Raw genomic sequence first — 18691 nt, 5'->3', positions numbered from 1 at the left:
GGTGAGGCTGCACACACGGAGCTGCTGCTCTTTCCACATTTCAATAGCAATACATCATTCTGTTCAGCTGGTGTGTTCACGTCAAAGAGAGCTGACAGTGACCTGAGAGTGATGCTCATGTTGATCAGTCGATGCTTCAGGCTGCAGAGACCCAAATCAAATCAAAGCAACGATGATGGAAGTAAACTAAAGAGCTCTCATAATGAATTCTCATAATGAAAGCAAAGCCGCTTTTTTCACTTTCTTCACAAACTCAAACCAGCTTAGGTTTAAAAAGGGGGACATGTGTGTCTCATTACCCACAATGCCAATGAAACCGGGCCAAACGGGGCTGTAAACTAATGCCAGCTAATTGTCAGAAAACTGCAACACTGCAGGGCTGCGACTCGCCACCGCTCCACTGGTTTCACCTTATTCTGCTTTACATCTTAGTTTCACAAGATCTCCGTGATCGCTGACATATTGGAGCTTAAATCTTTTAACCCCCTGAGACCGACTGACTTTACTGTCCTTCAGGGGCTCTAGCAGCTTCAGTTTTAGGGCTAGAGTGAAGCTACAGATATCATATGAAACTAGAAAAACCTGAGGCATCCATTGTAGGATGGATTGGGATGGGAATGGATGGGTTTCTGAGCAGTTTCTACAACAGAAGTGCTCGCCATCCAATCGCCGAAAAAATGCAATTCTTGCAGAAATCTCCAAATGTGAAAAGTTTTTGATCCCAAATCACAGCATGGCTTTTTCTATGGTGTTCCTCAAGGTCTTGGTGTCTTAATGTGGTATTCTGAAGCGATTATTGATCATTTTTATTAATTATCCAGTGGTAAAAAATGGTTAAATTTAGCACCAAATCTGTGTAACAAATGGTATCAACCCCAAAGATTGCTGCAACAACTTAGAAGTCTTAGTCCCTGATCCCACCCAGCTCCACACAGTGAGCTTCACAGATTTTAAATTCATTTAAAATCTTTTATTAGATTTATTTTGTTCTTGTGTAACTCTCTTAACTCTGTGACTATTTTGACATCCCCACAGGACTGAAAAAAATCCGCTGGCCACGTATTCAGGATACCTCGATGACCACAAGCACAACAGTTCCCACAGAGTCAGACGCTGTGATGTCTCCTGTATCCGCTGTCCGCTAAATCGGGGGGAACAAATATTATCATTTCTGAAATGTAAAAATAACTGTGGCTTTTTGAAGTCGGGGGGAAAGAGAACGTCTTCGTCTGTTCGACGAAACAATGGAGCGACGTGCGGAGGATGTGAAAGTCGTCCAGCTTAAAGTCAAAGAGAGGAAGGATGTGAGGAAGGAAAGCAGCGGACAGCGAGGACGGAGATAGTAACAGAGTGTGAGTGTGGCGCTCAGATCCTCAGAGCTGCAGCCAAACTGCCCCGGGGATTTGAAACTTGATCAAAGTGTTTGGCAGACTGACGGGGAGAGAGCGATTAAACGAGCTTAAGACCAGAGCAGTTTATTCAAGCGGCCGATTAGACGGCTCGATATAAACTCTGACAAGAAAGGTGCGGATATCCTGACTGGGCATTCGCTGTTGGTTGGTCAGCAAAAGTTGTGGAGACAAAGAAACATTTTCATGATTCTCAGCCAACATCTTATTAGATTTCTGTGTCAGTCAGCTTGTTTGGAGTTCTTTCTGCCCCCTAGTGGCCATAAATATATTGCCGCAGCTTTAAATCAATAAAAAAAAAACCAATTAAAACAGGAAGATCCAGTGAAGATCACCTACCTGATCAGGACACACTGGTTCTGCAGCCTCTTCCACAGTGAGCGGTAGCACTCGTTGGCGACGGCGAAGATGTGCGGGGAGATTTCACCGAGGTGGTGTCGGCTGTACATTTCCACGGCCGGCCGGTCGTACAGGCCGGCGAGCAGCTGGTAAGGGTTCACCGCCGCCAGGATGGAGCCGATGTACGTCTGTGGAGCAGCAGAGACGGTGCGTTAGAAATATAAACATGTATGAGAAGGAGGTACGTACAGTACATCTTCACCAATTCAATGATGTGAATCAGGTGTATCAGTGTTGTTTGAAGCTCTGTAGCATGGCTAGCATGTCTTTCTGAAACCAACATGTACTGCAAGCAGCGGCGGCTGATAGCACCATGAACTGTGCATCACTTGCGACCGCTATCTGCCCCGTCTGAAGGTCCAATTCACAAAAGATTTCACAGCTTTAAAGACATTACAGTGTAAACACGCCCATAAAGTTTTGCAGCTGAGTGCAATTTGGCCTTTTGTTTTGCATCTGATTGCAATTATCTTTGTGGCAAAGTATAAATGTTGCCTCTGTTGGCAGAACAATGGCAGAGAGAAAAAATATCATTCAATACTACCATGATCACTGGAAAGTCTGGGCGTGACACTCCTAATAAATGTGCTTCAGTTCCCGCCAACTCTCTGAAGACGCTAATAATTAGACTGTAACTGTGTGCGGCTGTTAGCGTTGACCTTTGTGAATTGGACTGTAATGAAGCTAATTTGCATAGAAATTGGCCAATTTTACACCAAATGTTTGCATATAGGTGCAAATAGCACAGGATCACAGAGCCGCTATTTGCTTGGTTAGTGGTGCATTTCACCGTTTGCAAGCGCTTTGAGAATTTCATGGTTTCTTTTGTCTTATTTGTGCAGGTTTAGCGACTGCAAAAGCCGCGCAATCCTTTTTGTGAATTCGCCCCTCAGTGTTAACCCCAAAACATGTCAAAAACAAACTGTGATGTCATATTTGCTCTCTCTTGGTTTCCTCCCGGGGTCACAATTCTCCCGTATTTCTCCCGATATATGCCAAATGTTCACATCTTTTAAAGTCACCAGAATGCAGGAAACAAAGTCTTTGAAACTCAAGTGTTTCTCCCCCAGACCCCAGATGGTTTTGAAATCCCCCCTACACTCTTAGAATTAGGAGAGCCTCAAGGAACTCTGGGGATATTCAAGGAACCTTGCTTGCTGGTGGGGTTCCTGGAGGAACCTTTAACAGATGGGTTTAGAGGAGAGGTAACTGGACGAACCTTTAATACTCAAAAGAGGTTCCTGGAGTATCTTTTTTTTCAGTGACAGTGTACTTTGCAGCTTGTGAGAGAAGATGCAACATTGGACCTGCTCTCCAGTCGACGAGGAGAATACGAATTAATGCACAAAAAGGTAAGATAGCTCCATCAGCCACCCAGATAACAAACGTTGGGTCCAGTGTTGGCGAGTTAAGAGTTTGTGCATTCGTTGCAACCCAAACGTTAGACCAACCCGAGTCACTCAGCAACCGTAACGTTACTGATCTAACTATAACTTAACGTTAGTTCCACCGAACCATTCCCAACATAATGTAACATTGAACACGGTAATGTTTTATTATTATTTATTATTTGAATGAGTTCAAAATTGGTTCAATTCAATTCAAATGCAAAGCGGTTCCTTTTACGAACCTTTCTGAGGGGTTCCTTAAGGAACCTTTTTGAATTGAAAAAGGTTCCTCCACAGTGGCAATGGTGAGGAACCCCAAAAGGTTCCTCAAGGCTCTTCTACTTCGAAGAGTGTATCTGGGGAGCAGATTATAAAGCAAAGATGGTTGTATCTTTCTTTAACAGACTGAGGGGAATACTGACTGAATTAAAAATGAAAACCTGCATTTTACAGCACCAACAGTTGCAGAATATCCGTTTCTGAAAACCCCTCTGATGACAATAACTCAGATCTGGACCTCTATGTAGTAATCCCCGATCAGAGCGACACATCTCTGCTGCCTGTCAGTGCTCAGGTGGAACCACAGACGGGCCAAAGGCTGCACCTAATCCAATTTATCCGACATAAAACTCTTATTAAGCTTCCTGGAAGGCGAACGACAACAAACAAAACACGTGACCTCGGTAACACACACAAAACCTCCTTCACCAGTTGTACTCAGCAACACAACATTCAACACATTTGACCTTTAAGCTCTTCTTTTCACCCCCCCCCCCTCCCCCCCTCTCAAACTGCACAATTTCCAAAACCAGCTTCATATTTCAAAGTTCAAAGCAAAAACAAACCCAAACTGCTGAAATAGAAGCTTGTGAAGCCAGAATACGTGTTGGCTGCAGCTTCAGTGCTGCGGCGGTGGCGGTGACTAATGGATAAATAGGCAAGGCTTGGAAAAAAAGGGGCAGCACATCAGCATGTATCTGTGAGAAAACAACTGGATGTTTTCTACTACCGGCCTCGGTAGGTACGAGGAGTCGTAAAAAAGGTTACGGCGGCGTCATGTGGACTCTCGGAGTCACTCAGGTTGTGCAGAAAAAAAGAGGTGATGCTGTCAGAAATACTCGTTGTCATCGTCGGTGGTGAAGCTTTGAGCGGTGGGAAAGGTTAGAGAGGCATTAAGCTGCTTTTTGAGCAACAAAAACAGTGATGCTGTCAAAACCGGTCAATGCTGAGAGGAGCAGTAAACAGGCTGAGAGAAGTTTCCATGATTACATTCCAAAAACAGCTACTCTTAAATTGGCTGTTCCTTTAAAACAGGGGTCGGAAACCTTTACTATCAAAAGAGACATTTTAGGCAAAAAAGAAATTAATAATGATCTGTATGGAGCCACAAAACATTTGATCATTGTGATGAAGGTAACACAGCTTATAGTCTAAGTATATAGTATATAAGTCTAATGCAGTGAGGGCCAAAGAGACCATGTGCTACGGAGTATTAGGGACACATTGAGGGAAAAAACATCTGAGATTTCCAGAATAAAGTCGTAATATTACAAGAATAAAGTCATAACTTTACGAGAAAAAAGAAAATAACATGGAAAATTACTACTTTATAATATTATGACTTTATTCTAATAATATTATGACTTCTTTCATGTAAACTTCTGTTTTTATTCTCGTAATATCAGATTATTTTTTTTTCCTCAATGTGGCCCTAATACTCCGTCGTACCGTCGTACCATAGTCCTACATCAATGATAAATAAAAATGAAAATGTAAACAAAAAACAGTTACTCATTTCCATTTTTATAAATCCACAGGGAGCCACTGGAGAGGAGCTGAAGAGACGCAGGTTGCTGACCCCTGGTTTAAAATAAAAACAAACATAGGAAGAGTAAAGCTGATCCACACTTTGGAACAATCCCTTGACCTCTGACCTCAAGATGTGTGAATGAAAACGGGTTCTCTGGGTGAAGATGAGAACATTTTGATCTGTGCATCTTGGATGGAAAAGTGAAAATGTCATTACGGCAGCAGAGTGTTCCCATAAGCACACATTAGGACGTGAGTGGCTGTTGCCTGAAGGAGGTGATGTTATGCATTTAGAAGAAAGAGACGGAGAGCGAAGGACATTTAGGTCTGCAGAGCGTCTCCGTCTCCCGTCTCTCTAATCCTGTTCATCTCCTCACTGACCGTAAAAACACCAGACGACATCTGAAAGCAAACAAGGCTGTCCGTCTTCTGTATTCCACAACTGTCTGACTTCTTCAGTAGCTATTTATTATTGTTTTATTACCTGTTAGTAAAAGTGCTACTCAGGTTTAATATATCAGAGCGGAGCTTCAAAGTGTTGCTAAAACAAGCAGATGAATTAAAAACAGATTCCTTTTCCTCATTACAGAGGTCAGTCAGAAAATGGTGTGTAGTTTGAAGAAGAAAAACACGTAAATGGATCTTTCTAACACCGTCTGCCACGCCTGAGGTGAAACCGTGTTCAGCGCTCTGAAGTGGAGAACTCAAATTACAGCCCATAATAACGATAATTAGCTTAATGGGCATGCCGACGTACGTATGGGGCATGAAAAGAATAGCAGCTATAAAAATCAGCCTGGCCGTGCTGAGTAGGTCGTAGCTGAATGGAAATACTTAAAGGTCCCATACTGTAAAAAAAAAGGTGAGATTTTCATGTCTTTTATATTATAAAGCAGGTTTAAGTGCTTTATAAATACTGTTAAACTATCAAAACGCTCAATATACGGAGAAATACACACAGCCCATATTCAGAAAGCGTTTGAAACAAGCCGTCAGGATTTCTGTCCATTTGTGATGTCACAAATCTACAATACTTAGACAAATTACACGGTTTTAAATGTAAATATTCTAAATGTGTCCCAGTTTATTTCCTGTTGCAGTGTATGTGAATGACATCAGCTGACAGGAAGTAAACATGGACCCAAACTGTTGCCTAGCAACGCAATTCCGTTGAAATGCACTAAAACAGAGCGTTTCAGAGAGAGGGTAAATACAGGAATATTCAGGCAGACAGTATGAGGAAAATAAAAGTTTTTTTGAACATTACAGCATGTAAACATGTTCTAGTAGAAACACAAAATACAAGCATGAACCTGAAAGTGAGCACGATATGGGCCCTTTAAAGGGAACTTCTGATCTGACTGACTACAGATATATTTACCAGAGACGGATAGTTATGAAGCTCATTCAGCTTTAACATTAGAAATATAAGAAACCATCAAACCTCTGGTTACACACATGCATGATCCTTACAAGTTGGACATCATTGTGAAGGTAAATAAACAGGCTTTCCAACGAGGTAAAATACAATGACCATTAGCATTGTAACAACAAAGAAATAATCCACCAAACACAAGTTTATGAACTTTTTTTCCCCAGTTTATGTTCACATTATATTATTTTTTTTTTGTCATATGGATTGTTTATGTTGTACTTAACATCATAGAACACCATGTTTAAAAAAAAAGTTAACAAAAAATGCCTTTAAAGCCACCAAACCACCAAGAACCAGTTCGAGCCGTCCCTCCCCGTGTTACATCCTGATTAAACATCCTGGTTAAACATATCACATTACAGCAGCAGTAAACTCCTTAACTGCTGCTTCACAGTCACTTTAAAACAGTAAGACGAGGTCAAAGAAAGTTTTGCAGACAAAGATAGACGTCTATTTGGAGTTACCGACTCCCCTCCTGTACAAACGTCTTTGTCACCTGCTCTCGTTAACCCCCACTACTACGCACTAATCTGCCCTCGCCATGTAAACGGCCTACTGACTGACTGACCTACATTCAGCCTGGATGCAAATACATTTGAATGGCAGTTGAGGTGACAGTATTTACATGACAAATGCATTGCTCCGGACTATCCCGCCTGTGCAAAGTGGGCGTAGAGAAAAGAGGTGAGGGAGGGGATGTAGTTATAGTAATGTACAGCGGATCATAAATCAGCATGCGTGTTATCTCTAAACTCAGCGAGGCAGCTCCCTGCTCAGGTGAAGGACTCAGTTTATAGGCATGAAAGCAGAAGTTTAACCGTCTTCCTGCCGGCAGTGTAAACAGTTTACGGTCGGACTGATCTCGTGCATCACTCAGCCCGTCGTGTAAATGCCTTTGCAGACGCTTATGTAGTGTCACGTAATGTTTGGGGATTTTTACTTGAGTTATGTTGTTTACAGTATCCGGGGGAAGTCGACCGAGAAGCAGCCTGCGACTCAGACTTTTACACCTTGTGACTGTTATTCTGCATGCACGCCAGATAGGTCGAGCCAGAGCAACACAACCTCCTCTCCACGCCAGATAGGTCGAGCCAGAGCAACACAACCTTTATTTTTTTTCTATTTTGTTTAATTTATTTTCCCCTTTTGGATATTTCTCAAATTAAAAATGGAGTTATAAGTGAAATACTATTTACGCAAAATAAAAGTCACAGTTCCTTCAGCAGCGGTCTGGAGGGGGTTAAAGTTCATACGAGACGGTGAGCGTCGCTAAGAGTAAAAAAAACTTGGGTAAAGTCACGCCTCCCCTTAACTCCATGAATTACAACCATTTGGACTCAATTAGAGCCCCCCTGTTGCTCCGTCCTGGTAACAGTTTCCACGGCAGCACCCTGGCTGGGAGCTAATTGGCTGTGACTCTCATCAGAACCCCCCCCCGTCCTCCTCACCACCCCCCTATTGGCTGATGTGATTAGCCGCGGCCTCTCGTCCTCCATGAGTGGTGTCAAATACTCTGCGTCTCAGAGTCATACCACAGAGGTGACGCAAGGAACGTGATACCCACATTTACATTGTTTGTTTGAGGTACTTATCCTGTGGTATTTAGGACAGTCAGTTTGACATCATTCCAACATTGTGGTGGCTGGAGAGGCCCAGGTTTTAGCATTTAGGAGGATCTATCGGCAGAAATGGAATATAATACTAATAGGTATGTTTTCTTTAGTTTATAATCACCTGAAAATAAGATTTGTTGTTTTTTCGTTGGCTTAGAATGAGCAGTTTATATCCGCGTAGGGAGCGGGTCCTCTTCACAGAGCCGGTAGCCCAGAACAGACAAACCAAACGCTGGCTCTAGAGAGGTAACCCTGTCTCCTACAAAATTACATTCCCATACAACTAAACTGCGATTACGTTACGAGGGAAAAGTATTTTTCTTTTCTAGATCATGGTCGCAGTATTAAATGGTTTCAAACACATGGTTAACGTTGTAAATTGAAACAAAACTAAAAACGTAACTGAACTACTTGGTTAGTTTGGCTTAAAATGTCTACGTTTGTTACTTATTTAATATATAAATTAAGTAAGGGATAATGAACAGCAAGCCTCTTAAAGGGACTCTATTTAAGAATCAGAAATTGATTGTCAACAGCGACACCTGTGGCCGTTAAGTCAACGAAAGTCAGCGTCCTGTTGCTGGCGCTTGTGCTCGCTCTACATAGACATGAAGGAGCATCGCTCAACACAGTGAGGAGACACACGTCAGCTAAAAGCACAATATCACTCTATATTTCAGCTGCTTGGCAGTAATGTTAGCTGACCAGACCAAGGTCTCTCCATGAATCAATGCTGATCCTAGTGTTGGCTTTTCCTGCCTCAGCCTCCCGACCGCGGCCGGAGGGAACGGGGGAGACACCGGAGTTTTGGTCGGAGACGATAACGTTTCTCTCTGCGGAGCCCCGTCACTTCACAAGACACGGGAAACCTCTGTTGGTCTGGAGGAGCTGCAGCAGTTATTTCTGCACAAACGTCCACTGAACATTCACTAGATATTCTCAGAGCTAAACTAACTCTTCTGCAGTGTGGAGTGAGTAGCATGCACGTGAGAGTGGAGCGAGAGAGCGAGTGAGAACAAGCGCAGTGTGTGAGTGAAGGCAGGCAGAGAAGCAGAGTACAGCAGAGATTCGGGCCCTGGAGACCAAAGCTACGGTCTCCCCCGCGTCCTCCGACCGCGGTCGGGAGGCTGAAGCAGGAAGAGTTGACACTGTTTAGCAGACGGGCTTCACTAGATAGAACTTTGCGGTTTTGGTGCTTCCGTGTAGTTTGTGTTGGAGTCTGAATCTGAATAGCTTAGCCACACGCAAGTGCACATGGGACACCGACCCGCAATCATTTATACGTGTAAGAAGTTACAATCAGTCCCTTTAAGTAAGTAGCTGTGTTGTAAGCGGGATAATGAACAGCTAGTGGGTCATTGTTGTGAAATAAACCCCTTCAGGGCGATGCAAGACACAACAATGACCGGCTTGAAAGTTGAGTATCACTTTACTTTTTGACATCACATATCTTACATTCAACGGATAACTCCCACTGATAAATGGCCGAGATGTGTCACCGGTCAAACTGCCCTGAAGTGAACCTTTCTCTCTCTCGGACAGATCGCGGTAACTGAAGCCGAGGAGACGTTTACAGAAAGGCGTCAGTCGGTGCTGACGGAGGAACTGTAGAACAGAGGGAGGCATGCAGGCAGTCGGACCGGTGTCCAAAAACACAAGATCTCTCAGAGACAGAGCCAGATAAATGCACCGAGAGGGAAATGAAGACCAGATGGAGAGAGAGAAAAAAGAAAGCTGCTGGAGGATCAGAGCCAAAGCGCCGTGCAACCTGCCTGACTGACGGCAGGAAATGTAAGAGAGTGGAGAGGAGGGGGGGGGACGTGCAGCCGTCGCAGAGTTACCGTGTCACTGAGACAAATTCCTGCATTTGTTATACTTGGCGATTAAAGCGTTCCTGATCCCACAGTTCATGTTTAATATCGCTGTTGACGGACGGAAAAGCCCACATCTGCAAAAGTCAGCTTGTTCAGGAGAGTTTATTCTCTCAGCGATGCTCGGATAGTTTTAAAATGATGCAGCGGCAGTTTTGACAGGTAACCTGGAGACGTGAAACCTGCTAAACATACAGTACAATAAATTGTGGAAGGTTTTGATTCTAGAAGGGAAAAAAAGAAATATATTAAAAATTCATTTTTAATTTCCTGACTGGAGGAGCTCTCTGACAGATGAGAAAAATTATGCTGGATCAGGATCTGATGCTGCAGAGCAGATGATGTTATATGGTGCCAAAAGTAAGAGGCAAGCAGATCATGTTTAGTTTTTGTGTGCATTGTTTTATACTATAAAGCCGTTAGGGAGGCTAATTTTGACATTTTTTCTTTACCGATAACCGACCCTTGTTAACTGATTATTAACTGTTAACCGTCAAGATGTGTGCCCTCGCATGCAGCTGTGCGCCAGCTGCAGTGAAGGAGCACAACAGACAACAGTTCACCGTCCGGGAGCGTTAACTTAGCAGCTACGATGCTGCGTGTAGTGTCGCGGACATGCAGCCACTTTCCCAGTAAAAGTCTCCACCGCACATTTAGTTTAGTTTAGCAGGTTGTCAGTTGTGTGTCTGCGCAACGCAACTTTAGCGAGTGTCCGACAAACAGTGTGTTACCGTTAGCGTTAATCGGTTAAAATGCTTAATGTCGGTTAAACGGTTAATTATTAACATCCTTAGTGTCCGTGTTTTCGTCTTACAACTTTAACTCTTTTACAGTGTGTTTTCACTTCATGAAAGTTAATTGAAACATTTCAGTTGCCTAAAAATGTCTGAGTCAGCGTTTGGTTGCACTTAGCTCCACCCCTTTTGAGTCACTTCTGGTTGCAAAAAAACCCAAAATGGTGATGGCCAAAAAGCTGAACTCGAGGCTTCAAAACGGCAGTTCACAAACCAATGTGTGACGTCATGGCAACTACGTCCACTTCTTATATACAGTACAGTCTATCAGAGCAACCTGCAGGTAAAACACAGCCTAACGACCACAGCTGTAAAACTCTCAGATCTTGAAACCATAATTTAATGATCTGAGCCAAAAAAAAACTGCGTCCACCAGATTCCAGACAAATCTGTGTTTCTGTTATTAGCAAGATCTTTTAACAAATAACAGATGGGTGAATAACTTCTGCCAAAACTGACCGTAATTAGTAAACCAAAAAAATGCTAAAAATGGTGCTAAACACTTAAAACCACACTCTGTGTCTCATTCCACTACTTCACTCACATGTTCAACATATTTCTAACTAAAATATGTAAATGAAACCAGCGGGACAGTATGGTCTAAATCTGGTCTCACAGGAAGTGAGGTATAAGCACAGAGTATTTGTACACACAGCCCAAAGGAAATGACATCAGGAGAGTTTTTCTGTGGAAGCGTGACGCTCCGTTGGCTGGAGGGCCGTTTCTTCTCCACATCTGAAACTAATCAGGACTCCGAAGCTGGACGACGACGAGCGCTTCGGCTGAAACCTCTGAAATGTAAATGGATCTTCCACACATGCACACGCTCTGCTTTCAATAAGGAGTAAAGTGGGTTAGTGTTTCAGTGTGTCTAAAGGAATGTGTGTGTGTGGTTGTTTATGTACAGATAGTACCGGATATCTGTGGGGAAAAAACGGACATGTAATCTAACTATGACTTTAAATGACTGCCTGCAGAAAACACTGCATCATCTGGGGTTTTTCAAATATTGGGAAATGAATTTGGGCCAATACCAAACCATTTATCACTGTTATCATGCCTGTATATGCAGGTCTTTGCTCAAAGGTATTCTGACAAAAGCAAAGGCTCAAATGAGGCGATTAGCAGGTTTCACCGACTGTAATCTGGTTCTTCTGCTGCCGTACGTTACACCTCTCAGCTCTGAGCCGGGAGTGTGTGTGAAAGTGGAGCAGCAGCTCGGCTGTTGCCGTCTGTCAGCGGGCCGGCAGCGGACACGGTGACTTATTCAAAATAAGCCGAGAGACGAGTCACAAGACTGATTCTTGACCGAGTTGGCAAAGTATTCGATGGGAGCTGGAAAAGAGGAAGAACACTGAGCGTGATTGAGTGGTTTGCCCTCGATTTACCCGTGTGAAGCCTGGAGAAGCACACAAACCTTCCAACCATCTCTGCTAATCTGAGCTCTCTCAGTCCAACGAGACCTCGTGTGAACCACAACAACGGGTCATGTGTGAGCGCCTCCTAAAACAAAACCACACAGAACTGGTCCAAAATGACTCATGTGTCAGTGTTTTATGATCTGACACCTCTTTGGTTACAGTTTGGTTAAGTTCAGGCAACTAAAACTACTCAGTCTATCGGCTCAAATCAAAACAGTGAGCAGGCTGCATTTTTCACGCATTGCTACAGTGGGTCTGAACGCAGCCTTAAGGCCTTTACACACCGGGGGTGACACGAAGAAACAACAAGAAATCGTCCCGGAAAAGAAATAACATTAATTTCTCGCAGCGTAAAACAGCAGTTCGAAAAAAATATATATTGACGTGCGAATTGATAATAATTATTTTGGTGAGTAAAGGCCTTTAGTGATGTTAAATGAGACATGTTACCCAAGTAAGGAATGTCCTGCCATTAGCCAAACTAATATAACTAACTACATACAGTATTTATATTCCTATACATCGGTAGGAATGTATAGGTCTTGATTTGAAAGACCCCCTGCTGGGAAGAGAGAGAGGGGTATGTGTGTGTGTGTGTGTGTGTGTGTCTGTGTGTGTGTGTGCGTGTGTGTGTGTGTGTGTGTGCGTGTGTGTGTGTGTGTGTGTGTGTGTGTGTGTGTGTGTGTGTGTGTGTGTGTGTGTGTGTGTGTGTGCGTGTGTGTGTGTGTGTGTGTAGGGATGAGGGGGAGTTGAGAAAATATTGATGTGTGGGGGGGCAGACGAATAAAGAACAGCGTGTGATAGAAAAATGAGAGCATGTCAGAGTGTTTGTATGAGAGAGGGACGGTGTCGGGGTACAGAGATTCCTGAGAGAGACAGTGTGTGTGTGTGTGTGTGTGTGTGTGTGTGTGTGTGTGTGTGTGTGTGTGTGTGTGTGTGTGTGTGTGTGTGTGTGCAGTCTTTAGCTGCTGTGATTGTAACCAGCTGTGCTGTCGACTGGCAGCCTCACTCGTCTCCTCTGCAGATTCCAGTGGAGCACACACACACACACACACACACACACACACACACACACACACACACACACACACACACACACACTCACCAGTCTGGTAGCCTCCAGTCTAAATTCCCTGTTCAGCTATATATGGAATGCTAATTTAGCATTGAGGCTACATAGCTTCACAGTTTAGCTCAAACTAAAATATGTTCCCAGGCAGACGAGCAGAAAGCAGCACCAAGAAAACAAGTTTGTGTCCTCAAAAAACATCCATGAAAACTATAAAGTTATTACAAGACGAGTGTGATTGTTGCTTACAACAAGTACTGCACTGTAATTTGTATTGATCGTATAGATTTATATAGAAGGAACGCCACTTCTGTAGTTATTATAACCCAAACCGAGATCTTTTCCTAAACCTAACTAAGTTTTGTTGCCTAAACACCACAGAAGTTTCCGCAGAGGCACTGATCGCTCGTGTTTATTTAGGTCCAAAGCACTTAATAGTCCGTCTAATAGTAAAATAAGATACTATTTCTTTTAATAAACCAACATTTGGGTCATCTTACAGCAAAGAAGGTCAAGAAGTAAGTACACAGAACTGTTTGGTGGACGTTGGTTAAACTCATTAATTCTCCTGATTTAATTCTGTCAGAAGTCAGCAGGGGTGCTTTGAGGAATTTCGGGGCCCCCTGACAGGTTACGACACCGGGCCCCTCGCTCTGATGCATTTCATTTCATACATTAGCCTCGTCACCTCACCTTTCTCTGCCCCCTTTTTCCCCCCGCAGGGACTTTTCTGGGAACCCAAGAACTGTTTTAGGAAGTCAGGAACTTTACCTGCGTTTCGCCCACAGAGTTCCTCTGACAGTGAAATATAAACTCTACATATTATTACCTCCCACACACACAAGCAGATGATACACACACGGAGACATGAGTATTAATCTCTTTTATGAATCCACAACCAATCTGCCCTGAAAACGACTCGTAAAAAAACATCTGTCATGTCATCGAGGTGAGACCGAGGCAGCGTGTTTCTGGAAGGTCTCAGCCGTCAACACTCGTGTCCAGAAGTCAGGACAGATATCATCAAGAGACAGAGAGGAAGCAGCAAAGTGACAAAATCCAGACACTGGAAACATCTATGAGCAGTTATCTATTACATTATTGATTGATAAAGCGTCTGTAGTTTGGACTAAATTGAACCCAGTCGTTTAAGTTATTAGTAAATTTAATACAAGAAGCAGTTAAATCAACTGTCATGGAGCCATCTTTAATAGCGAGCTAAAGACCATTCTCTTTTCCACAGCTTTTAATTAATCCGTTTTTATGGTATTTTTACATCATTCTATTAACTTGGTTTTACACTACACAGATTAGTTCTTAAAGGGACTCTATGTAAGAATCAGAAATGTCTTGTTAACAGCGACACCTGTGGCCGTTAAGTCAACGAAAGTCAGTGTCCTGTTGCTCGCGTTTGTGCTCGCTCTACATAGACATGAAGGAGCATCGCTCAACACAGTGAGGAGACACACGTCAGCTAAAAGCACAATATCACTCTATATTTCAGCTGCTTGGCAGTAATGTTAGCTGACCAGACCAAGGTCTCTCCATGAATCAATGCTGATCCTAGTGTTGGCTTTTCCTGCCTCAGCCTCCCGACCGCGGCCGGAGGGAACAGGGGAGACACCGGAGTTTTGGTCGGAGACGATAATGTTTCTCTCTGCGGAGCAGAGACACGGGAAACCTCTGTTGGTCTGGAGGAGCTGCAGCAGTTATTTCTGCACAAACGTCCACTGAACATTCACTAGATATTCTCAGAGCTAAACTAACTCTTCTGCAGTGTGGAGTGAGCAGCATGCACGTGAGAGGTGGAGAGAGAGAGAGAGAGAAGGAGCGCGGTGTGTGAGTGAAGGCAGGCAGAGGAGCAGAGGAGCAGAGTACAGCAGAGACTCCGGTCCTGGAGACCAAAGCTACGGTCTCCCCCGCGTCCTCCGACCGCGGCCAACACTGTTTAACAGCTTCACTAGATACAACCAAGAGGTTTTGGTGCTTTACTGTAGTTTGTGTTGGAGTCTGAGTCTGAACAGCGTAGACACACGCGAGCGCGCATGGGACACCGACCAGCAATGATTTATACGTGTAAGAAGTTACAAACAGTCCCTTTAATTCTGCTTCATTATTTTCGCCCGAAGCTGCTAGTTTGCTGCTAAATTTATTGAAAGTTTGCAATGATTAGTTGTGTTTGAATTCTTCAAGTAAAAAAAAAATCTGAATATATCTAAAATAATTTTTCTTTGTGCATCACAAGAGTTTACGCTAGATAACTGATATAGACTGAGATAAATGTCCTCTTATTTCTACATACTATGAGCCATAGGTAGTTCATAAGAATTATAAATAAAGTTTATAAGAATTATAAATCAATAAATAAACTGATATTCAAAGCAGTGACTTCAGAGGTTCATTAGCATGTAGCATGTTTACCTGAGACCACCTGAGCTGCCATTTGAAATATAATTTGATAGATATTTCATATATATTTAATCTAATGTGTTTGTTGTATCAGAGACTGTTGTTGGCTCTCTGGCTTAAAGTCCTTCCCTTCAGGTTACCACGACCCGCTTCACTAAAACCTCTCCTCTAATTCTCCCTCTTTGCAGCTTTTGGACCAAAGAGGGTAAAAAAAGAAGCCCCGTCAGAGCAGAGATCGGGCTGTGATGAATTGATTGGATAATTTCGACCATACGGGAGCATTCACATGTGATTAAAGTAACGAGATGGCATTTGTCAAAGGTTACTGCGGATAACGCACGGCAGAAAGCACAAGGCCGTCTTTGTCGCCCGGCTTGTTGTGGTTTTCTGGAGAAAGTGCTGGGTCAGGTTTGTGCATTAGTCCATAAGAGACCGTAATGGTTGAGAGCTATTTGTTCTACATGTTCCTTTGTTTCCTACACGCCATACAGTAGACTCTCATTTACTCTCACTGGGGTCAGCAGGAACAGAGCTGCTTTGTTTGCTCATTAGCTCGCTACATGTGTAAAGCAGGAATACATTACAGGCTCTGAACACTACTACTACTCCTGCTACCACTAGAACTGCTAATAACCCTTTTTATTGTTCTTCTAAGGTTTATTCAACTTCAACCATTTCTTCCGTACGTTTTTTGGCCTTTAACTAGTCCTGCATACTTTCAGCTACAGATACCGTTCAACTATCAAAATAATCAGCTCTTTAAGTAACTACTCATACTGCTACTACTACTACCAGTGATGTTACTGCTACCACTACTGCTACTACTGCTCCTGCAGCTGTTCCTACTGCCTCAACTACTACTACTACCACTACTACTACTACTCTTACTACTACTACTACTACTGCTCCTTCTGCTACTACTACTATTACTACTACAATTACTACAACAACTACTACTACTACTACTACCACTACTACTACTACTACTACCACTACTACTACTACTACTACTACTACTACTTTCCACCCAAATACCACTTTCTGTGTAACAACTTATAGATTTTAAAGGTTCATTCAGTGAAAATACTATTTCTGTCCAAGCACTTATAGTTTTAAAAGTTTATTTCACCCAAATACTACTCTCTCTCTCTCTGTCTGTTTGTGTTTAGCAATGCAGTTCATCTGTCTGATATACATATAAAGCATTTCTTCTTTCCGCCTATTCAGGAAAATTCTAATCTACCACTTTTGACAGTATTACAGTTTAGCTTCCAGCTTTTCTAGCAATGTACTTCAGCTCTTAGCTTCTTTAGCTAATGCAGTTCAGCTTCCAACTCTGCCAGTTGTACATTTCATCTTCTACGGTGTTCAGCAGTGCAGTGCAATGCATTTGAGCTTAAACATTTTTAGGCAAGTCATTTCACATTTCTGAATTTTCAGCAATGCTTTGCAATAAATTTCAGCTGTCAGCATTCCCACGCATTTTCAGCAGGAAATGCATTTTCTAGTTTTAGTTATGATACACCCAACAAACACTTCCAGAAGAATACCGAAACCTAGAAAGTCTTATTTGTGCTTAAACCTTAACTATAGTGCTGTCACATACGTTCCATGAATATATTTCATTCCCCTTTAATTTGGTATATGGACAAACATCTTCAAAAACATGTTTCAGCTTGTTGAAAGAGACACTTCATAAGTGAGTTACCAAAGCTAGTGGAACAAAGATCAGTGGAGGGAACAACTATGACCACATGATCACATATATTACAGAGAGAAACAGCATTTTCACATTCACTGAGGTTTTGCTGCAAAGCTAACATGCTCTTAACTGTCTCGTCTCACAGCTTGGACGACATGGCGGCTATCAGAGCCGAGCCAGAACGCACCGGCTCCCGCCAAACTCCCGGTGAGGCCACCACCGGAATACCAGCCTCTAAAACGAGAGTCATCCTCCGTCTCACTTAGCAACCTGCTGCTCTTGGCTGCCAAACAAGGAGCTCCGTTACTACTACTTGCATAAATACTCTGTTAATTCGTTGTAATTAAAGTAAATTCTTTAAGAGCTTTTTGGGGAAAAAGGGTGACACTTAAAGTGATCAATGAACTATTAGATGTTAGATTATATAATGAGCGGTGTCTTTGGAATACTGCACCTTCTTTTCCCTAACATATAAGAAGAGTTTTAGAATAAAATGTAAGAGCTGGCAACAAATTTTTAATTTTTTTTATTCCAAACCCTCCTTTTAGCTCAGGCTGAGAGAAATGTTATATCCCATGTCGCAAAGAATAGCAGCATCTAAAATGACTATTGGCATATAGTTCATGGCTTAACCACAAGAGCTCAAAATACAGATCTGATGCAACAGAATGAAGCAGACTTGTATTTTTTTTTTTTTAATGTGGACAGAGAAACAAGTGGTGGTTTTAGTGAGAACTAAAGGGGAAAAGGACCATTTGAGAAACTTAAAACCTTAGCCAGGCCTAAAACGTACCTTCTAACACAACAGTGTGTATAGAAAAATATCTTATTTTGAAATTTTTTGCAGAAAATTCTGTCCTAAAAGATTCTAAAAAAGGTCTTTCTATGCAGAAACTACAAAAAAATGTCAGTTTTATCCATGTTGGATTCATGCGGAAATCTCTGAATGTAAAAAAAACAAAAAGCACTCAGACGGGTTTATGTTTCATTGTGAAAAACCTGCTGTCTGCACACGTGTCTCCTGGACGTTACTCATACCTCTCAATCAAGTGCACACCTGAACCTGGAGCTAAAACCTCACAGACAGAAAGCCAAACTTCTTTTGACAGGATGTCCACAGACAGACATCGCTGATCATTCCAGGAGGACGCGTCTCGCCGTTTCACAACAACAACAACATGGATCTTTCTGACCGAGCCATCACCTTCTGTTATCTCGCCTGCGTCTAGACGCTTATCTCTGCTCTTACGCAATGATTGAGCAACTTCAGCCGTTCATGGGAGATTCCTGCGTATAGAGCTTTAGAAAGAAGGCAGCGTGGACGCCGGTGCTGCAGACAGAGGTGAGTTTGTTTTGGAGGTTTTAATGTCAG

At 42.7% G+C, this 18691-nt stretch overlaps 1 protein-coding gene across 1 annotated transcript in view; it reads right to left on the bottom strand.

Annotated features, from left to right (window-relative positions):
• The window catches only part of myo10 (myosin X), a 130932-nt gene that overhangs the window by 61562 nt on the left and 50679 nt on the right, over window positions 1-18691 (bottom strand). Inside the window, exon 4 of the mRNA XM_074650010.1 lies at window positions 1749-1936. Within this exon, the coding sequence (XP_074506111.1) occupies window positions 1749-1936 (188 nt within the window). The remainder of the gene's footprint in view (window positions 1-1748; window positions 1937-18691) is intronic.

The sequence above is a fragment of the Sebastes fasciatus genome, chromosome 11, assembly GCF_043250625.1.
Source record: "Sebastes fasciatus isolate fSebFas1 chromosome 11, fSebFas1.pri, whole genome shotgun sequence".
Classification (NCBI taxonomy): Eukaryota; Metazoa; Chordata; class Actinopteri; order Perciformes; family Sebastidae; genus Sebastes; species Sebastes fasciatus.
Note: the sequence above shows the minus strand (reverse complement) of the source record. Positions and strands in the feature narration are given on the sequence as shown.